Genomic DNA, 13,907 nt, shown 5'->3' on the forward strand with positions numbered 1-13,907 from the left:
GTGACTGGGAGATCTCGGGTGATACCCCGGTGTGTTGTGGTTGTCAGTGCTGTGCCTTATTCCCAGCTCCAGTCCGCAAGTGCATGCACCCTGTGAGGCCAGGAGCCCGCTGCTTCCCCTGCCAGGACCCAACGTGTGCAGACGTGGGATGTCTCTGCGCAGGCAGGCATGAGGAAACGCGTGCACGCAGCATGTGTTCTAACCGTGTGTGACATGTCCCATTGGACAGTTTTCTCTGATATCAGAGGGGTGGCTGTGTTAGTCTGGATCTGTAAAAAGCAACAGAGAGTCCTGTGGCACCTTTAAGACTAACAGATGTATTGGAGCATAAGCTTTCGTGGGTGAATGCCCACTTCGTCAGACGCATGTTTTCTCTGGGTGGATTCACAGTAGCCTAGACAGAGAGTTTGATTGGCCTGGACAGCGCTGGTACTTCAGACACTTAAAATACCTCTGGGGCCTGCATTTTAGCCTCTTGGGAAGAATGATGAGAAACAAATGAAGCAGAGCAGCTGGAGATGCTGAGAAGCAGGTGCCAAGAGTGGCAAATAAACTGCGTTCCCAACACTAATGCTGGGTAAATACACCAGGAATATTCACGCCATTAAAAGAAGGCAGTGACTTGTGCTGTGTTCATGGCCCTGCATGTTCACTTTCCATGAGCACTCTAGCAAGGAGCAGTCAAGGACACGGCAGGTGTAGAGAGAATGCTCCCAGAGAGCCCGGTTGGATTTCATAAATCAGGTGTGTGATGCAGAAGCTGAATGGGGCAGTTCTGCGAACAGTCACGGCAGAGAGGCAGCATCTTGTGACCCGTGTGTCCATTCACAGCCCAGAACGTGGTTAGCGAATACTTACAACTACCCTTGTGAGCCAGGTGATGATTAACTAGCACAGCTGGGTGCTTTATAACGTGAGAAAATCAGAGACTGAGGGAAACGACTTGTGACAAGAAGAAAAGCTCAGGTGAAGGGACCAAGCCATTCACTCGGGAGGGGCCAGGACTAGCGGCGCCTAAATGGCTCAAATCTCTTGGCGGGGCACTTGGGCCCCAGGCAAACTATTTCATCCTACAACGCACCCGCTGTGGCTCCTCTCCGGGGTGTCCTCGACCTGTCCCGGAAGCAGTGCTGGGGTTCTACGATGGCCTCTCGCCTCTCAAATCGGCTCCAAGGTGCCGCACTGGCTGCTTGACGCATTCGTTTATTTTTCAGTCCTTCCTCTTCCAGGCCTTCCCTCTGGCATTTGTGCACCTGCTGTCCCAGAGCTTTTGGGGTGTCTGAGGCTCCTGGAGAGGAGTCTGATTGGACCTGGACATTTCCATGGTGACAGTTAGATACAGCTCCACAATTGAGGCTTTTTGTACTTGGCCCTAACTTTCCGCGGGTCCAGCTGAACTCAGGATCTCCGCCCCTCCCAGGCCTGTTCGGAACTCCTTAGGAACTTGCATTGGCCATCGCACTGCACAGGGTTAGGGCAGCCAGAGCAGGATCGGACCCCTTGCTCTTGGCCAGGGCGTTGACCCGAGTGAGAACCAAGAGAAACCTCTTTCCCTGGGGCTGCCCTTGACTGAAGGGTCTGGCAGGAGCAGCATCATTTGAACGTTCTCCCTGCACGCCAGCCTCAGGGCGGAGCAATAGCACATGAAGAGGAAAGCAGCTCCACTGGCCACCTCTCGTGGTGGAACTTTTTACTCCGACCTGTCCTGCTTCACAAACCGCAGGGTCGGCCCCTCCTCCTCTCCTTCCCTGGCACAGCCCACTGCCTGGCTAACGCGTGTCCCTGATCACTCCCTTCAGTGTCAGTAAGACATAACCATGTTTGCCCTTAGCTCAGCCCCACTCCTGTGAGTGGCTCATTTAGCATGAGCCCGGGTAGCGCAGGGTAACGCACTGGGGATTGTTGACACGGTCAGACGCTCCCACCACCCACAATCCCCATAAGCTGGATCTCTGCTGGGAGCCCTCGGTGTGTTCCACAAGGAGCAGGACACGGCAAGGTTTCAAATCTAAACCACCTGTGAAAAATAAAGCTGAAGACTATGACGTGCTACTTGCATGCAAATAAGTCTGCCAATGCAGAAGTCCAGAGCTATCATTTTTAAAGTAAACTGTCATTACGTTTGCAATGCGTGTTCCAGCGCCTGCAGGCCTGGGATCCCACCGTTACCGTAACGATGAAGGCTGGCTGACGCTTCTCCCCCTTGCCTGGTTTCAGAGGTGATTTATGCCTCGAGTCAGTCTGTTTTGTTGTCTCAGCAATCTCCGTTGCTCCGGAGCAGCGAGCACTGGAAGTTCATTTAAAAAAAAAATCCTCTTGTCTCATGTCAGTAATTTACTAGGCAGTTATTTTGTATTTTTCATAATTGATTAGAACGTGTAATTTCATTTTTAAATACATAGACCTAATAGCTCACGTAATGAAACTCTAACAAGCCTGAAGATGGGCCATTAATGAAACAGCAGTTTTATGATTCTCTGCCAATAGATCGTAATGGGGAATCACTTCTCAAGCTGCCCTGCACTGATTTATGACAAAAACTTGTTTGTGATCTAGAGAGAGCAGCAGTGGGGCCTGGCACTAAATTAGCATTTCCTGGCAGTCATTGAACAATAGGAATCATAACCTGGATTTATGGGGTCTAAAGCAGGGCAGTGGGACAGGCCAATTAAGCCAGGCCCATGCTCTGGTACCTATGTAGAACAGGCCTATTAATTTATGCAAACTAATTACTTGGCTCTCTTACTAATGAGAAATTTGGTAGAGCGAATGGGCACTGCACAGACCAATAGCCATACTGCAACCCCCGGAAGGCACCTGCCATCCCTGCTTGGAGGGGAGGTGCTGGCGGGGGCCTAGGGTGACATGTTGGCGCAAGGCAAAGGCAACGCTGCGGGCTGATGGAAATGCTGACAGTGGCTGTGGGGCTAATGGCTGAAGTAAATGGCAGGAACAAAGTGGGGTTAAGACTCCGACGCTCCGGGAGTTCAGGCTCCAGCCTCGTGCTCCTGTCTGGTCACTGCAAACGGAAGCGCTGGCAGATCCGTGTCCCTGGCAAGGGGGTTGTGCATGGCTGGGGAAGCTCAGAGGAGCTCGCAGCCCTTGCAGCGGGTGCTTGTGCTGCTATAAGTGGGTATGCGCAGGGGCGCGCGGTACAGCGGCTGAGTGGGAATGCCCCCGTGCCCTGTGCCTCGAGCGCTGTTCAGCTTCCTGCTAGGCCGATCCGCCTCCCTCGAGGTGACCGCATGGCCCGGCCCCGCTGGGCGAGTGGCCAAGCGGAGCCCACGGCTTGGCATGGGCTGGGTCCCTCTGCCGGCCCGGGCCCCAGAGGATGGGAGTTTGTTACAGCTGCTAGCTTGGCACCCTGGAGCTCTGGCTCGTGCTGTCAGCTCTGGAGGCCCCAAGTTCAATCCCTAGCATCCTCGCCCTCCAAGCAGGGCTCGGGAAGGTTATGCCAGCACTTTAACTGTCCCTGATGCAAAGGGGCCGTGTGGGCACTGCAGCATCCCATGCGTCTCTTTCCTTGTCAGGGTTGGTGAAAGATGCTTGAATGCAACGGCGGAGCAGCCAGGGCCCCACGAGCGGTGGCACAGCAGGGTCCCCAAACTGCTTCTGCAGTCCCCGGGCCTTACCCCTTTGGGGCAGGAATGAGGAGGAGTGTCTGCATTACTGGGGCCAGTAATCACTGACTGTGGCGGGCAGGCGGCTTTTTTAGCGTGCTGGCCACATGGCTGCAGGCTGCTTGACGGAGATGCAGTCACCGGGACGTGCTTAGTGAAACCAAATCGATGTTGGCAGCATGTGCCAGGTGCCCGAGAACCCTGCATCAAGGGCTGAGAGGGGATCCTATTGCAGGGACTGCTCAGTTGGCGGGCTGCCCCCCAACCACTTATTTGTAAACTGTTAATGGCTGCTCCGCGTCTGGCCCCTCTGAGCTGTACTAATGCCAGCAATGCACGGGGGTCGAAGGAGGGAAAGGCCCAGAGAGCGGTGAATGGAGCTGGCCCAAAGAGGGGCTTTTCTCACAGAAATTTGCACCTTTTCATTCTTGGCAGTTCACCCACCTGCAAAAATGTCGTGTTTTCACCAACTGGTGTTTCTCCCTCAACAGCCCCTGCACGCGCCTGTCTGCGTGGGGTGGGGTCCCGTGGGAGCACCCAGCTTCTATGCTCTGCTTTGCCCACTTGGGCAGGTCACGGGTCCATTTCCACCGAAACTGACTCTGGGTTTGAGCAATTTATATTTTCTGCAGAATTTTGCAAACAAGATTAAATGTCACTTCCTGGCCCGTAGGTGAGAACGTTCCCATGGTGCACGAGTGGCAGGTTGGTTTATGGCAGTAATTTCAAGTGACCCTAGTGCTCCTGTCCTGTGGCAGGACTGCTCACAGGAGGACACCCCAGGGCAGACTCTGGGGCAGAAGCTAGGGTGACCATACGTCCCGTTTTCAAGCCTTGTCCCAGCCATCCTGACTTTTTTGCCAAAAGTGAGCATTTGTCCGTTTTCTCTTGCTGACTTGGTCAGCTGACAAGAGCAAATGGGACAAGCGCCCACTTTTGTCAAAAAAGTAGGGTGTGAAGGTGGAGGTGGCAGGGGCTGAGCAGTGACATAGGGCTCGGCTCGGGCTCAAGCGACCAGCGACCCCAGCCTCACGCAGGGGACAGGCAGGGCTTGGGTTAGTGGGTCAGACCTGCCCTGTCCGGGGAGGAGGGCTCTGGGCGCCCTCCCCCCCAGTGTCCCTTATTCCCTTTGGGAATTTTGGTCCCTCTAGCAGAAGCCTTTTCTAAACCTGAGTTTCCCTGGACTCTTTGCTGAAATGCCCCTTGTGAAAACCCAGTGCTCGTGGGCCTGTCTGCTGAGAGCTACGTTCTGCAATGTTCTAAGTGTTCTTAACTCCCATCCGTTCAGTGGGCGCTGAGGGTGCGTGTCTGTCCCAGGAGCCCTCAGCACCTCCCAGGATCAAGCCCTTAGCCCCAACCCTGGGGTGTAGCTCCTAGAAATGCTTTGCTTTCTATCTGCTGGCCACCCGGGGCATGGCTGTAAGATCAGCGTGTGGCCCTCTCCCACCGAATCACCGCAGGCAGCACTGCTGCCGTTGCTGTCCCTGTCTGCCTGGATCCTGGCCCGACTGCACAGCACCAGGTCTCGTCTATTAAAATGACTCGTGCTCTGGGTCCTTCCCCACCCTGCTCCGTGGGCTCCCTCTCACGCCAGGACTGCCTGAGAACCTCCCCGGTTCTTCCCCAGCCCTTGTAGAATTCCCATGGAGCACATAATTAGGTTTAATTCATCTGTGAGTCTCTCCGAGCTGACCCAGCGGTGCTTCAGATGGTGGTTCTTAGGCCTGCACTGTGCTGCCGAGGAGGATCAGAGGGGCAGAGTAAAGCAGAGTGCCTGGTGCCATGGGGGGAAAGCAGGGGAGGGAGAGGGGGTGCATGTCAGCTGCAGAACTTCACCTTGGTCAGCAGTCCGGGCAGGCTGCGTTTGCAAGGGACTCAGCACCTTGCACGGTGTTGCGTTAGATGAACGCTTGCTGAGCTATGAACTGTAGGGGAGAGCACGCCGCAGCCGAACAAGCTGTTAGGGCCGGCGTTGATGCTGCTGCCTCCCAGCATCCACTGAAATCCGTCAGGCTGTCACTTTCACTGGGGGCTGCTGGAGTGTAAATTAATCCAGAGGGCAGCATCCTGGCTGCCGAATTCTGCCTCGCTGCAGCCCCCAGGATAGGTTTGCTGCGGTGGGAGCCAACGTGCGAGGCTCCCTCTGGAAGGTGGACCCTCCTTTTCCTGGCTGACGTAACCGATAACCTGCCGTTGGGTGGAGACGCTGGGCTAATAGAATTGTAGCGGCTGGTCGTTCTGTCACACCTGAACGTGAAGAGGAGCAGCAGGAGACCCAGCTCCTGGGCCGGGGAACCTCAACGGGCCGTGCGCACGCTCCTCGGGGGTGCAGCAGGCGCCAGACTGGGTACGTCTACACTGGGCTCAGAGACCCGCTGGCCTGGGACAGCTGACTTGGGCTCGGCTGCAGGGCTACAAATTGCTGTGTAGACATTCGGGCTTGGGCTGGAGCATGGGCCGTGGGACCTCCCCCCTCCCGGTGGGGGGCAGCCATGGGTCTTTATTGCAGAGTAGACCTGCCCACTAAAGCTGAGGGTGCCGGGGGAGAAGCGGCCCTGGGGAGCTCTGACTTCCTGCTTTGAAGCCGAGGCAGGGGCGTGGGCATTGTCTGAGGGCACCAAGCAGCTGAAATTAAATCTCTCCTTTACCCAGCAAGCCGGTGCATGGCTCCGCAGAGAAAGCGGGGCTGGGGCCCACGCAGGAGTCCTTGTATCAGCTTGGGGGGTTGACAGGAGCAAGGAATGCCCGGCTCTGCCCAGGCCTCCTCCCCAGCTCCCTGCCCGCAGGGTGCCAGACAGACACGGGGCTGAGGCCAGGGCGCTGCAGGCAGGGGCAGCCTAGCAGCAGGCTGAATGGCTCTGACGCTGTGGGTCAGGAGAGGTACAGAAAGGGCACCACAGCCAGCAGCACTGCGGGACTAGCACAAAGCGGCTCCCTGGGCCCTGCCCCTCTGGAAAGGACATGAGTGACGGGGCGGTGGCTGCTGCGGGGGCAGCTGGTGAGAACGGGCTGCCCTGAAGAAACTCCTGCAGCAGGTTATTGCCCAGCAGTTCAACTCCCGGTTCCACCTCCACACCGGCAGCCACCCCGTTAATAGTCTGTGGCAATCAGCAGCCGTCTCGGTCACACCTGGGAAAGTCAGCAGGTGTCGTGATCCACCTGGCCCAAGCAGCAGCTGCAGTCTGCGTGCAATTCCCCCGCCTGGCCCATGCAGCTCGGGTGCCAGCCTCCAACCCGCCCCCAGCAGAGGGGGCAGCAGTGACACAGACACAGTTTGCCCACATGGCAGGTCCTATGTTCTAGGGCCTCGTTCTTGTGACCATTGGTTACTGGGTGGGGAGCCCCTGGGGGCTGCCGGAGGTTGGGTGCCGCAGCTGAATGTCTCCAGCGGCCTGCCGCAGACCGTGAGAAAGGGCCGTGCAGCGTGTGCACACACTGCTCTCTCACACGGGGTCAGTCCCTGAGCACAGCTCCAGGGCTGGGCCGCTGCCGGCACAGGGAAGCTCTCCGCTACAAGCCCCACAGCAGGATTATCGACATGCTGCCGAGGAGGTGTGAGCCCAGGGCATCTCAGAGAGCGATCAGACCTCGTGGGCCCATCCTTGGGGCTCCCCTCCCCACCCCAAGAATCTCGTTCCCCCAAATCCCCTCATTCTCTGCGAGCAGCAGGGCCCCATGGCGCACGCAGCAGTCAGGCATTGTCCCCACATTTCCTCTCGCTCCCAGGCCTCGTGGGTGGGAAATAGGGTTGGCTGGGAGTGGGCATCGGCAGCCTCCCTCGCCCTGCTGCCATCGCCAGGTTTGGCAGCTGTGGGAGTGCTTGGTCTGGCTGGAGCAGGGCTGGGCAAGCCGGTCTCAGCCAGCAATGGACGCAGGATTGCGCCCTCACCGGCTTGTTGCCTTCAGTGCCGAGCGATCGGTGTGGTGGCTGGAGGAGGCTGATAGGAGCCGCTTTCAGCCCCTGGGCTGTTCCTGTGACTACAGCTGGGCGCAGCCGCGGCATCATGGGGCACCCGTCTCACAGGGCGGCGCCTGCCCCCTGCCTGGGAGGCGCCCAGCCTCACACGGCGCATGTGGTGGCATGGAACTCCCTGGTGCAAATGCCTGTGCCCGTGCAGAGCCCTGGCCCGCCCACTCCCCAAGGCCAGCCCCGCTCATGTCGCAAAGCAAATACGAGCGGCTGCAAACCTGTCGGCGTGGCGGCTTTCAGCCAGGCGCCCACCGGCTCTGCCCAGCTCGAGCCAGGAGCGACCCACCCGGCAATAAATCCAGCCCTGATTGACTTAACCATTTATTCATAATAAGCAAGATTGATGGATAAATCTGTCCTGCCCATTGGCTTATTTGATTGGGCTGCTCAGCCGTCAAAGCCCATGATTTCAATAGCCCCACGCTGGGAAGGCAGGCGCAGTTTGCAGAGGGCCTGGCCCCCTCCACTCTGAGCCTGGCCCCCTTCCAAGTGCAATGCCCTTGCTGACTAGCCTGGCTGCTGAGTGCTGGTGCGTGGCCACCCAACCTGTCCAGTGGTTCCTGAGCCAGCCCCACGCTGGCTCCTGAACTGCTCAGCACTTTGCTTTCAACATGCCGGGCCGCATGCGCTGCAGAAACCAGCAGCGTCCCAGCAGACAGGCGCTTGGCCCCCTCTGGCCTAGTTGGCTCAGAGCGCTCACGGGCTGGCTTCTTTCACACTATCGTTAGCTTGTGTCGGGGAGTGGTGCCGGAGCACCGCAGGAGGCAGGCAGCGGGACCCCAGGAGCCAGCGCGCGGGCTGACAGCACTAGGGATACGGTGCTTGCGCATAGCGAGTGTTCCCAGGAAACCGTTGCCAGGGTGCTGAGCACAGGTGTGGGGCAGCTGCTGGGTGCACAGCTAGAGCCTGAGCTGGGGGCCAGACACGGGGATGGAGTCGCCACGCACGGGCCCTGGTGTAAATCAGGCACAGCAGTCAGGGGCGTCAGCGGCGCACGTGCAGGATGGGGAGCTCCCTGCCGGTCCGGTGCAGCGTGTGCCCAGGGGCAGGGCAGGGAGTACAGGGGTCAGGTGCTGTGGAATGGATAATGCTCCATCGCGAGCCTGGGTCAGCCCCTTTATCGCCAGCAGGACACCGGGCTGCTCCAAGGGCCTGGGCCCCCTGCATCTTGGGCCAGGGCACGGCCTTCGCCGTGGAGGGGTCCCGGGAGCAGCCGTGGAAAGGAGGAAACCCACCGCGGGCCCCGAGGGCCAGGCCAAGGCCTGGCTTGAGTTTGTCGGGGGTAGGTGGTATCTGGGAGCAGGTGCTGGGTTCCGAGGAGCGGCCCATTGAGGCCAGGCCCTGCCCCTTCACGTTGCGTCTCACTCTCCCTGAGCGAGGCCCCCGCCACCGGCACAGCCGTCCCATGTTGGCCAGGGCTGAGGGGACTGGAGTAGCGGCTCTCCTTTCGCCCCGCGGTAGCTGGGCACATGGGCTGGATCTGGGCTGCACTGATTTGTTCACTAGCTCTGTGTTGGGGGACCCATTAGAGAGCACGGGGTTCCCCGGCTCCTCCGCTGGCTAGTAGCTGTGCAGCCCCCGGCTAAGGGCTGGCTTGTGGCTCCTGCCATGGGCTCAGACCCTTCGAGGCCGGTTGGTTTGTCTTTGGCACTGTGCCCCACATAAGGGCAGGCTCCGGCGCCAGCGCTCTGGCTTTGTTCGCTCGTTAATGCAATCAGGGCACAATGAAACAATGCAATGGCAATAATTCCAGAAGGCGCCAGCTGCAATTTGTTTTGCAAATGGCAAAAGTGCTGTAGTGACAAAGGGGAAACGCTTGGCCTGCAGCTCCCGGGGAGCCAGGCTTGTGACTGGAGAGGGGGCTGTGAGCATGGCGGCTCACAGGTGCCTGACACTGCGCAGCGCTGGCAGCTCTGCGCTCAATTCAAGGTGCTTTCTTTTCAAACTGCAAAGGAATTTACTGCTTTAAGATGAAGGAAGAACGGCCCCGGCTCAACACAGGCTTCCTTCTGCAACGCTGCCCATGCCCCTCGGGCCTGACCTGCAGCCCCCTACGACTGCTGCTCTGCCTGCCCCATGGCGCTGCCGGGGCCCCTCCCTGCTGGCCAAGTGAGGAAGGGGGGGGCGTGTTTGTCAGGTTCTGGTCTTGCTGTGAAGGCCTAATCCTGCTCGTGTCCATGCGCGGGGTGCAGAGGAACTCCTTGTATCGGCGATCTGGGCAGCACACCCCAGTGCCGCCTGGTGCCGCCTAGCGTGGTAACGGAGGCAGCGTTGTGAGCGCTCATGGTTTTATCACTAGTCCAATGCCACTGGGTAAAGCCCTGGGCCTGGAGGCACGTGCCTGGACGGTGCCCGGCTTTCGTGTGCCGCTGGGCTAGGACAGAACCTGATACACTGCAGGGCTATTGGTAAAGCTTTTCCAGCCCCAGGGCCCGGTCCTTAATGAGCCAGACCTCAGTGCACAGCCAGGGGGCTATGGAGACAAGCATCCTGGGCGCTGGCAAAGTTACTGGCTCCGCGCTGGCAGCCTGGTGCCCAGGAGGTTACACATCCCTGCCTCCATTGTTCTCCATGCTATCGTTCCTGCTGTCTGGGAGGCCCCCCGGAGCACGGCCGTAGCTGGAAACCACGCTGGCGCGTCTGTGCTTAGAGGTACAGCCCGGGCTGAGGGGTGAGGGGTGGGCTCAGCTGGCCCCATCCCGCTGGCCCAGCGATGCTCAGTGTGGGGAAATCGCCCTGTCTCCGTATGTCCATGGCCCTCCTCATGCTAGTCTCCAACCCTCCCAGCCCCCGTGCAGCCCAGCAGTGCAGGCCTCCCTGTACAGAGGGGAACTGAGGCACAGGGAGATTCACAGACTTGCCCCAACTCACACGGACTCTGTGGCAGAGCAGGAATTGAGTTCAGGGCTCCAGGGTCCATGAAGTGCGTCAATCACTCGAGCAGTGGGGACTGGCCCCCTGGGCTCAGTGACCCCCCCCCCCTCCCGCCAGCAGCCAGGGGGTGTTTTTCACTGGGCCCGAGTCACACAGCCCTGCTGGCCTGGGGCCCCCCGTTCCAGTCACACAGGCCGACCCAAGCACCAGCAGACAGGGACAACCTCTGCCCACTTGACCCAGTGTCCTGGGGGCAACAGGCCGTGTGCGCAGTTGTGGCCACAAGTTGTGAACAGTGCTACGGCACATCCAGATACCCAGCACACGCCCCTCTCCTTAGAGCTGTCGTTGAGATTGAGCCCCAGGACTTTCCCCACCACTAACAGCTCACGTCTGGGGCCTGCCCAGGCTCCCAGGGTCTGTTTAACCATCTCGGCTGCGTGCCCGCCTCGGGCAGCTGGCTGGCTGCTTGGAGGCAGGGCTGGTGGCACTAGGACAGATCCCATCATGACTATTTCAAGGGCAGATGGGGCCCTGCGGCAGCAAGCCACTGCCAAGGTCTCACTGGGAGCTCTGCATCTCTCACAGCCCCAGGTCTCTGTGACGATCTCCGCCACGCTATGGGCTATAAGTGACTGAAAGGACCTTCGAGGAGTCGTGTGACGGAACCGAGCCCTAATAAAGCAAGGAACCCCCTGGGCCTCTTGATTGTTCAGCCGGGCGATTGATATCGCACAACTTTAGCAGACAGCAGGACCTTGCCCTGGTGGTAATCCTCAGCGAGGGGGCGAGCTCCCAGTCACGCCCCTGCGGACTCTGCTGGTGGCTGCGAGGGGCCGGTTCTGTCAGCGGAGATACTGTCCCTGAGAGGGACTGGCTTGTGGCGCCCAGACCGGCGGCAGAACGGCGTGACTGTCTCCCCCAGGGTTTGTTTTCTGCACCCCAGCCTGGCCTCTGTTTGCGGCTGGAGCTATGAGAGGGCAGCGCGAGCGACGCCAGAGCAGGGCTCGGAGACGCCCTGGCACATTGCTGCTGGCACCTCGGCCAGCTTGTCTGGATCCAGAGCAGAGCAGGAGACGCTCGCCTGCACAGCCTGGCTCTGGCTTGGCGCTCAGTCTCCGCCAGCTGCTCAAAGGGAGAAGCACTGGGTGCATGAAAATCCCACCGCTTCGCTGCACCGCAGGCCCCAGGGGGAGTCGGTGTCTGAATCCTACGTGTCCTAGCTGAGGGGTTGGGGAAGGGAGCAGGTGTGGCCAGCGCCTCTGTATTCAAACCCGGAGCTTCCCTTGTCAGGGGTGCGTAAGCTTCCCTGTTGCAGTCTGCCAGCATCCTGTGTACAGGCAGACACCGCTCCCCGTCTGCCAGAGCGGGGTAATTGCCTGTAATGTGACAGGCCAGCTTCTCCTCAACCCATCTGTGTATCGCCCAACCTTAGCACTAACGCAGTGCTACTGACCTGCCCCCGGGCGGGCGAAGCGGCAGATTACCACGTCAGAGGTTAGTTCTCGGGCAACACTACAACCTTGTGCTGCGGCTGAGTCAGTGCATGGGTGGAAGCCGTCCCAGGGACACCTACGCACCGGTGCAGCAGGAAATGATGTGGGTGAGTCAGTCGGTCGCACTCTCCTCTTCGCGTTACTGCTGACGCCGACACCCCACTTTGGTGCTAGGGGCACTGTGGTGCTGGAGGTGCACTGTTGAGCTGGAGGGCTGAGGGCCTGGTCATTCAAAGGCACTTTCAGACTTTTCACAGGAGTAGGGGTGATAACCCGAGCCCTGGCCAAGTCCATTGGGCCTCTCTCAATCCCTCTGGAAGTTTCAATCAGGCACAGTCTTGTTTTCAGTTCCTGCACTTGCCTGGTTAGTGTCCCTGTGGCCCACCTCCACGGTGGGGACTTTGAGCTGGGCTCTCTCTGTTTCTGAGACAGATGTTCTAAATGTCCATCTGTCTGTCTGAACTCAAGTCCTTTTCCACCTTACAAAGCCCAAGTGCACACAACAGGGAGGCTGGGAATGGCTGAAACATTATGAATGTGGGATTAACATTCTTGGATGGTTGGAAAAAAACCTGGGTGGGTTTTTCATTGAGCCCAAGAGCTAGGAAAGCCTTAGAAGATCAATAATCCATTTCCCTGGGGCCACAGAAAAGCAACCCCGACAGTGCCTCCCCTGGGGCTTTGTCCTGCCAGTGAGAGGACGTAAGCAATGACAATTGCGCTCCTTCGGTCAGGTGAGGAAGGTTGCTTGGTTGCTTCTCTGAACCTGCCAGACTGTGGCAGTTGTCCCATCAGTAGCTACAGTGCAGGGCAAGTTTCCCATGTCCCTCGTCTGGCGTTGCATGCTTCAGCTGACTGTCGGGGGCTCCTGTCTTCTCCTGGCCTCTTGGTGGTGTGGTCCCGTCCGGATGGGAATGAGTCTCTTGCCTGGTGCGTGTTAGTCTGGCTATTATCGGTGCCCTGCCTGGCAGTCACCAGCTGCCTGGGCTCTGAGAACCGGGCGCCTGGGCTGTGTTTGCAAACGCCTCGTGTGGGTCCCAGCTCCTGTCCTCACCTGTGCGTTTCTTTGCTTACAGAAGCTTGATGCCCAGGACGCTCAGCAGCCAAATCACAATGGAAAAGACACCCAGTTACTTTGTCACCAAGGAGGCCCCACGGCGGATCTTCAACATGTCCAGAGACACCAAGCTGATCGTGGTGGTGCGGAACCCGGTCACCAGGGCCATCTCGGACTACACGCAGACGCTCTCCAAGAAGCCCGACATCCCCACCTTCGAAGGGCTGTCCTTCCAGAACCGCAGCCTGGGGCTGGTGGACACCTCGTGGAACGCCATCCGCATCGGGATGTACGTGGTGCACCTGCAGAACTGGCTCCAGTACTTCCCCCTCTCCCAGATCCACTTTGTCAGTGGGGAAAAGCTGATTACAGACCCGGCCGGGGAGATGGGCAAAGTGCAGGACTTCCTGGGCATCAAGCGTGTGATCACGGACAAGCACTTCTACTTCAACAAGACAAAAGGGTTTCCTTGCCTGAAAAAAACAGAGAGCAGCACTTTACCACGCTGCCTGGGCAAGTCCAAAGGGAGAACTCATGTGCAGATAGACCCTGAGGTGATAGAGCAGCTCCGGGACTTTTATAGACCATATAATATTAAATTCTATGAAACCGTTGGGCAGGACTTCAGGTGGGAATAAATGTCCAGGCCCAGAGCAGTGGTGAGGCGAGCATGCCGCAGTCTTCCATGAGGATTCAAACTGGAGGCCAACGTGCAAGCCACCCCCTCCGTCGGCCATCTTGTCCTTCCTCGCGGGTGCTGGCGAGAGCGGCTTTCCAGACCCTGTGGGAGACCAGGCTTTTCCAGGCCAAAGGCCAAGGAGGATGTGGAGTTATGTCCGCAGCCCAACATGTGCCAGGCAGAGACAGCTGGACACAGCCAAGCCCTCATC

The 13,907-nt window shown here is 58.8% G+C and overlaps 1 protein-coding gene across 1 annotated transcript in view; it reads left to right on the forward strand.

Moving 5' to 3' along the window:
* HS3ST2 (heparan sulfate-glucosamine 3-sulfotransferase 2) overlaps positions 1-13,655 on the forward strand; it is a 37,267-nt gene extending 23,612 nt beyond the window's left edge. The window contains exon 2 of the mRNA XM_065412505.1: positions 13,037-13,655. Coding sequence (XP_065268577.1) covers positions 13,037-13,655 — 619 coding nt within the window. The remainder of the gene's footprint in view (positions 1-13,036) is intronic.
* The last annotated feature ends 252 nt before the right edge of the window (positions 13,656-13,907 follow it).

This window comes from Emys orbicularis, chromosome 10 (assembly GCF_028017835.1).
Source record: "Emys orbicularis isolate rEmyOrb1 chromosome 10, rEmyOrb1.hap1, whole genome shotgun sequence".
Lineage (NCBI taxonomy): Eukaryota > Metazoa > Chordata > Testudines > Emydidae > Emys > Emys orbicularis.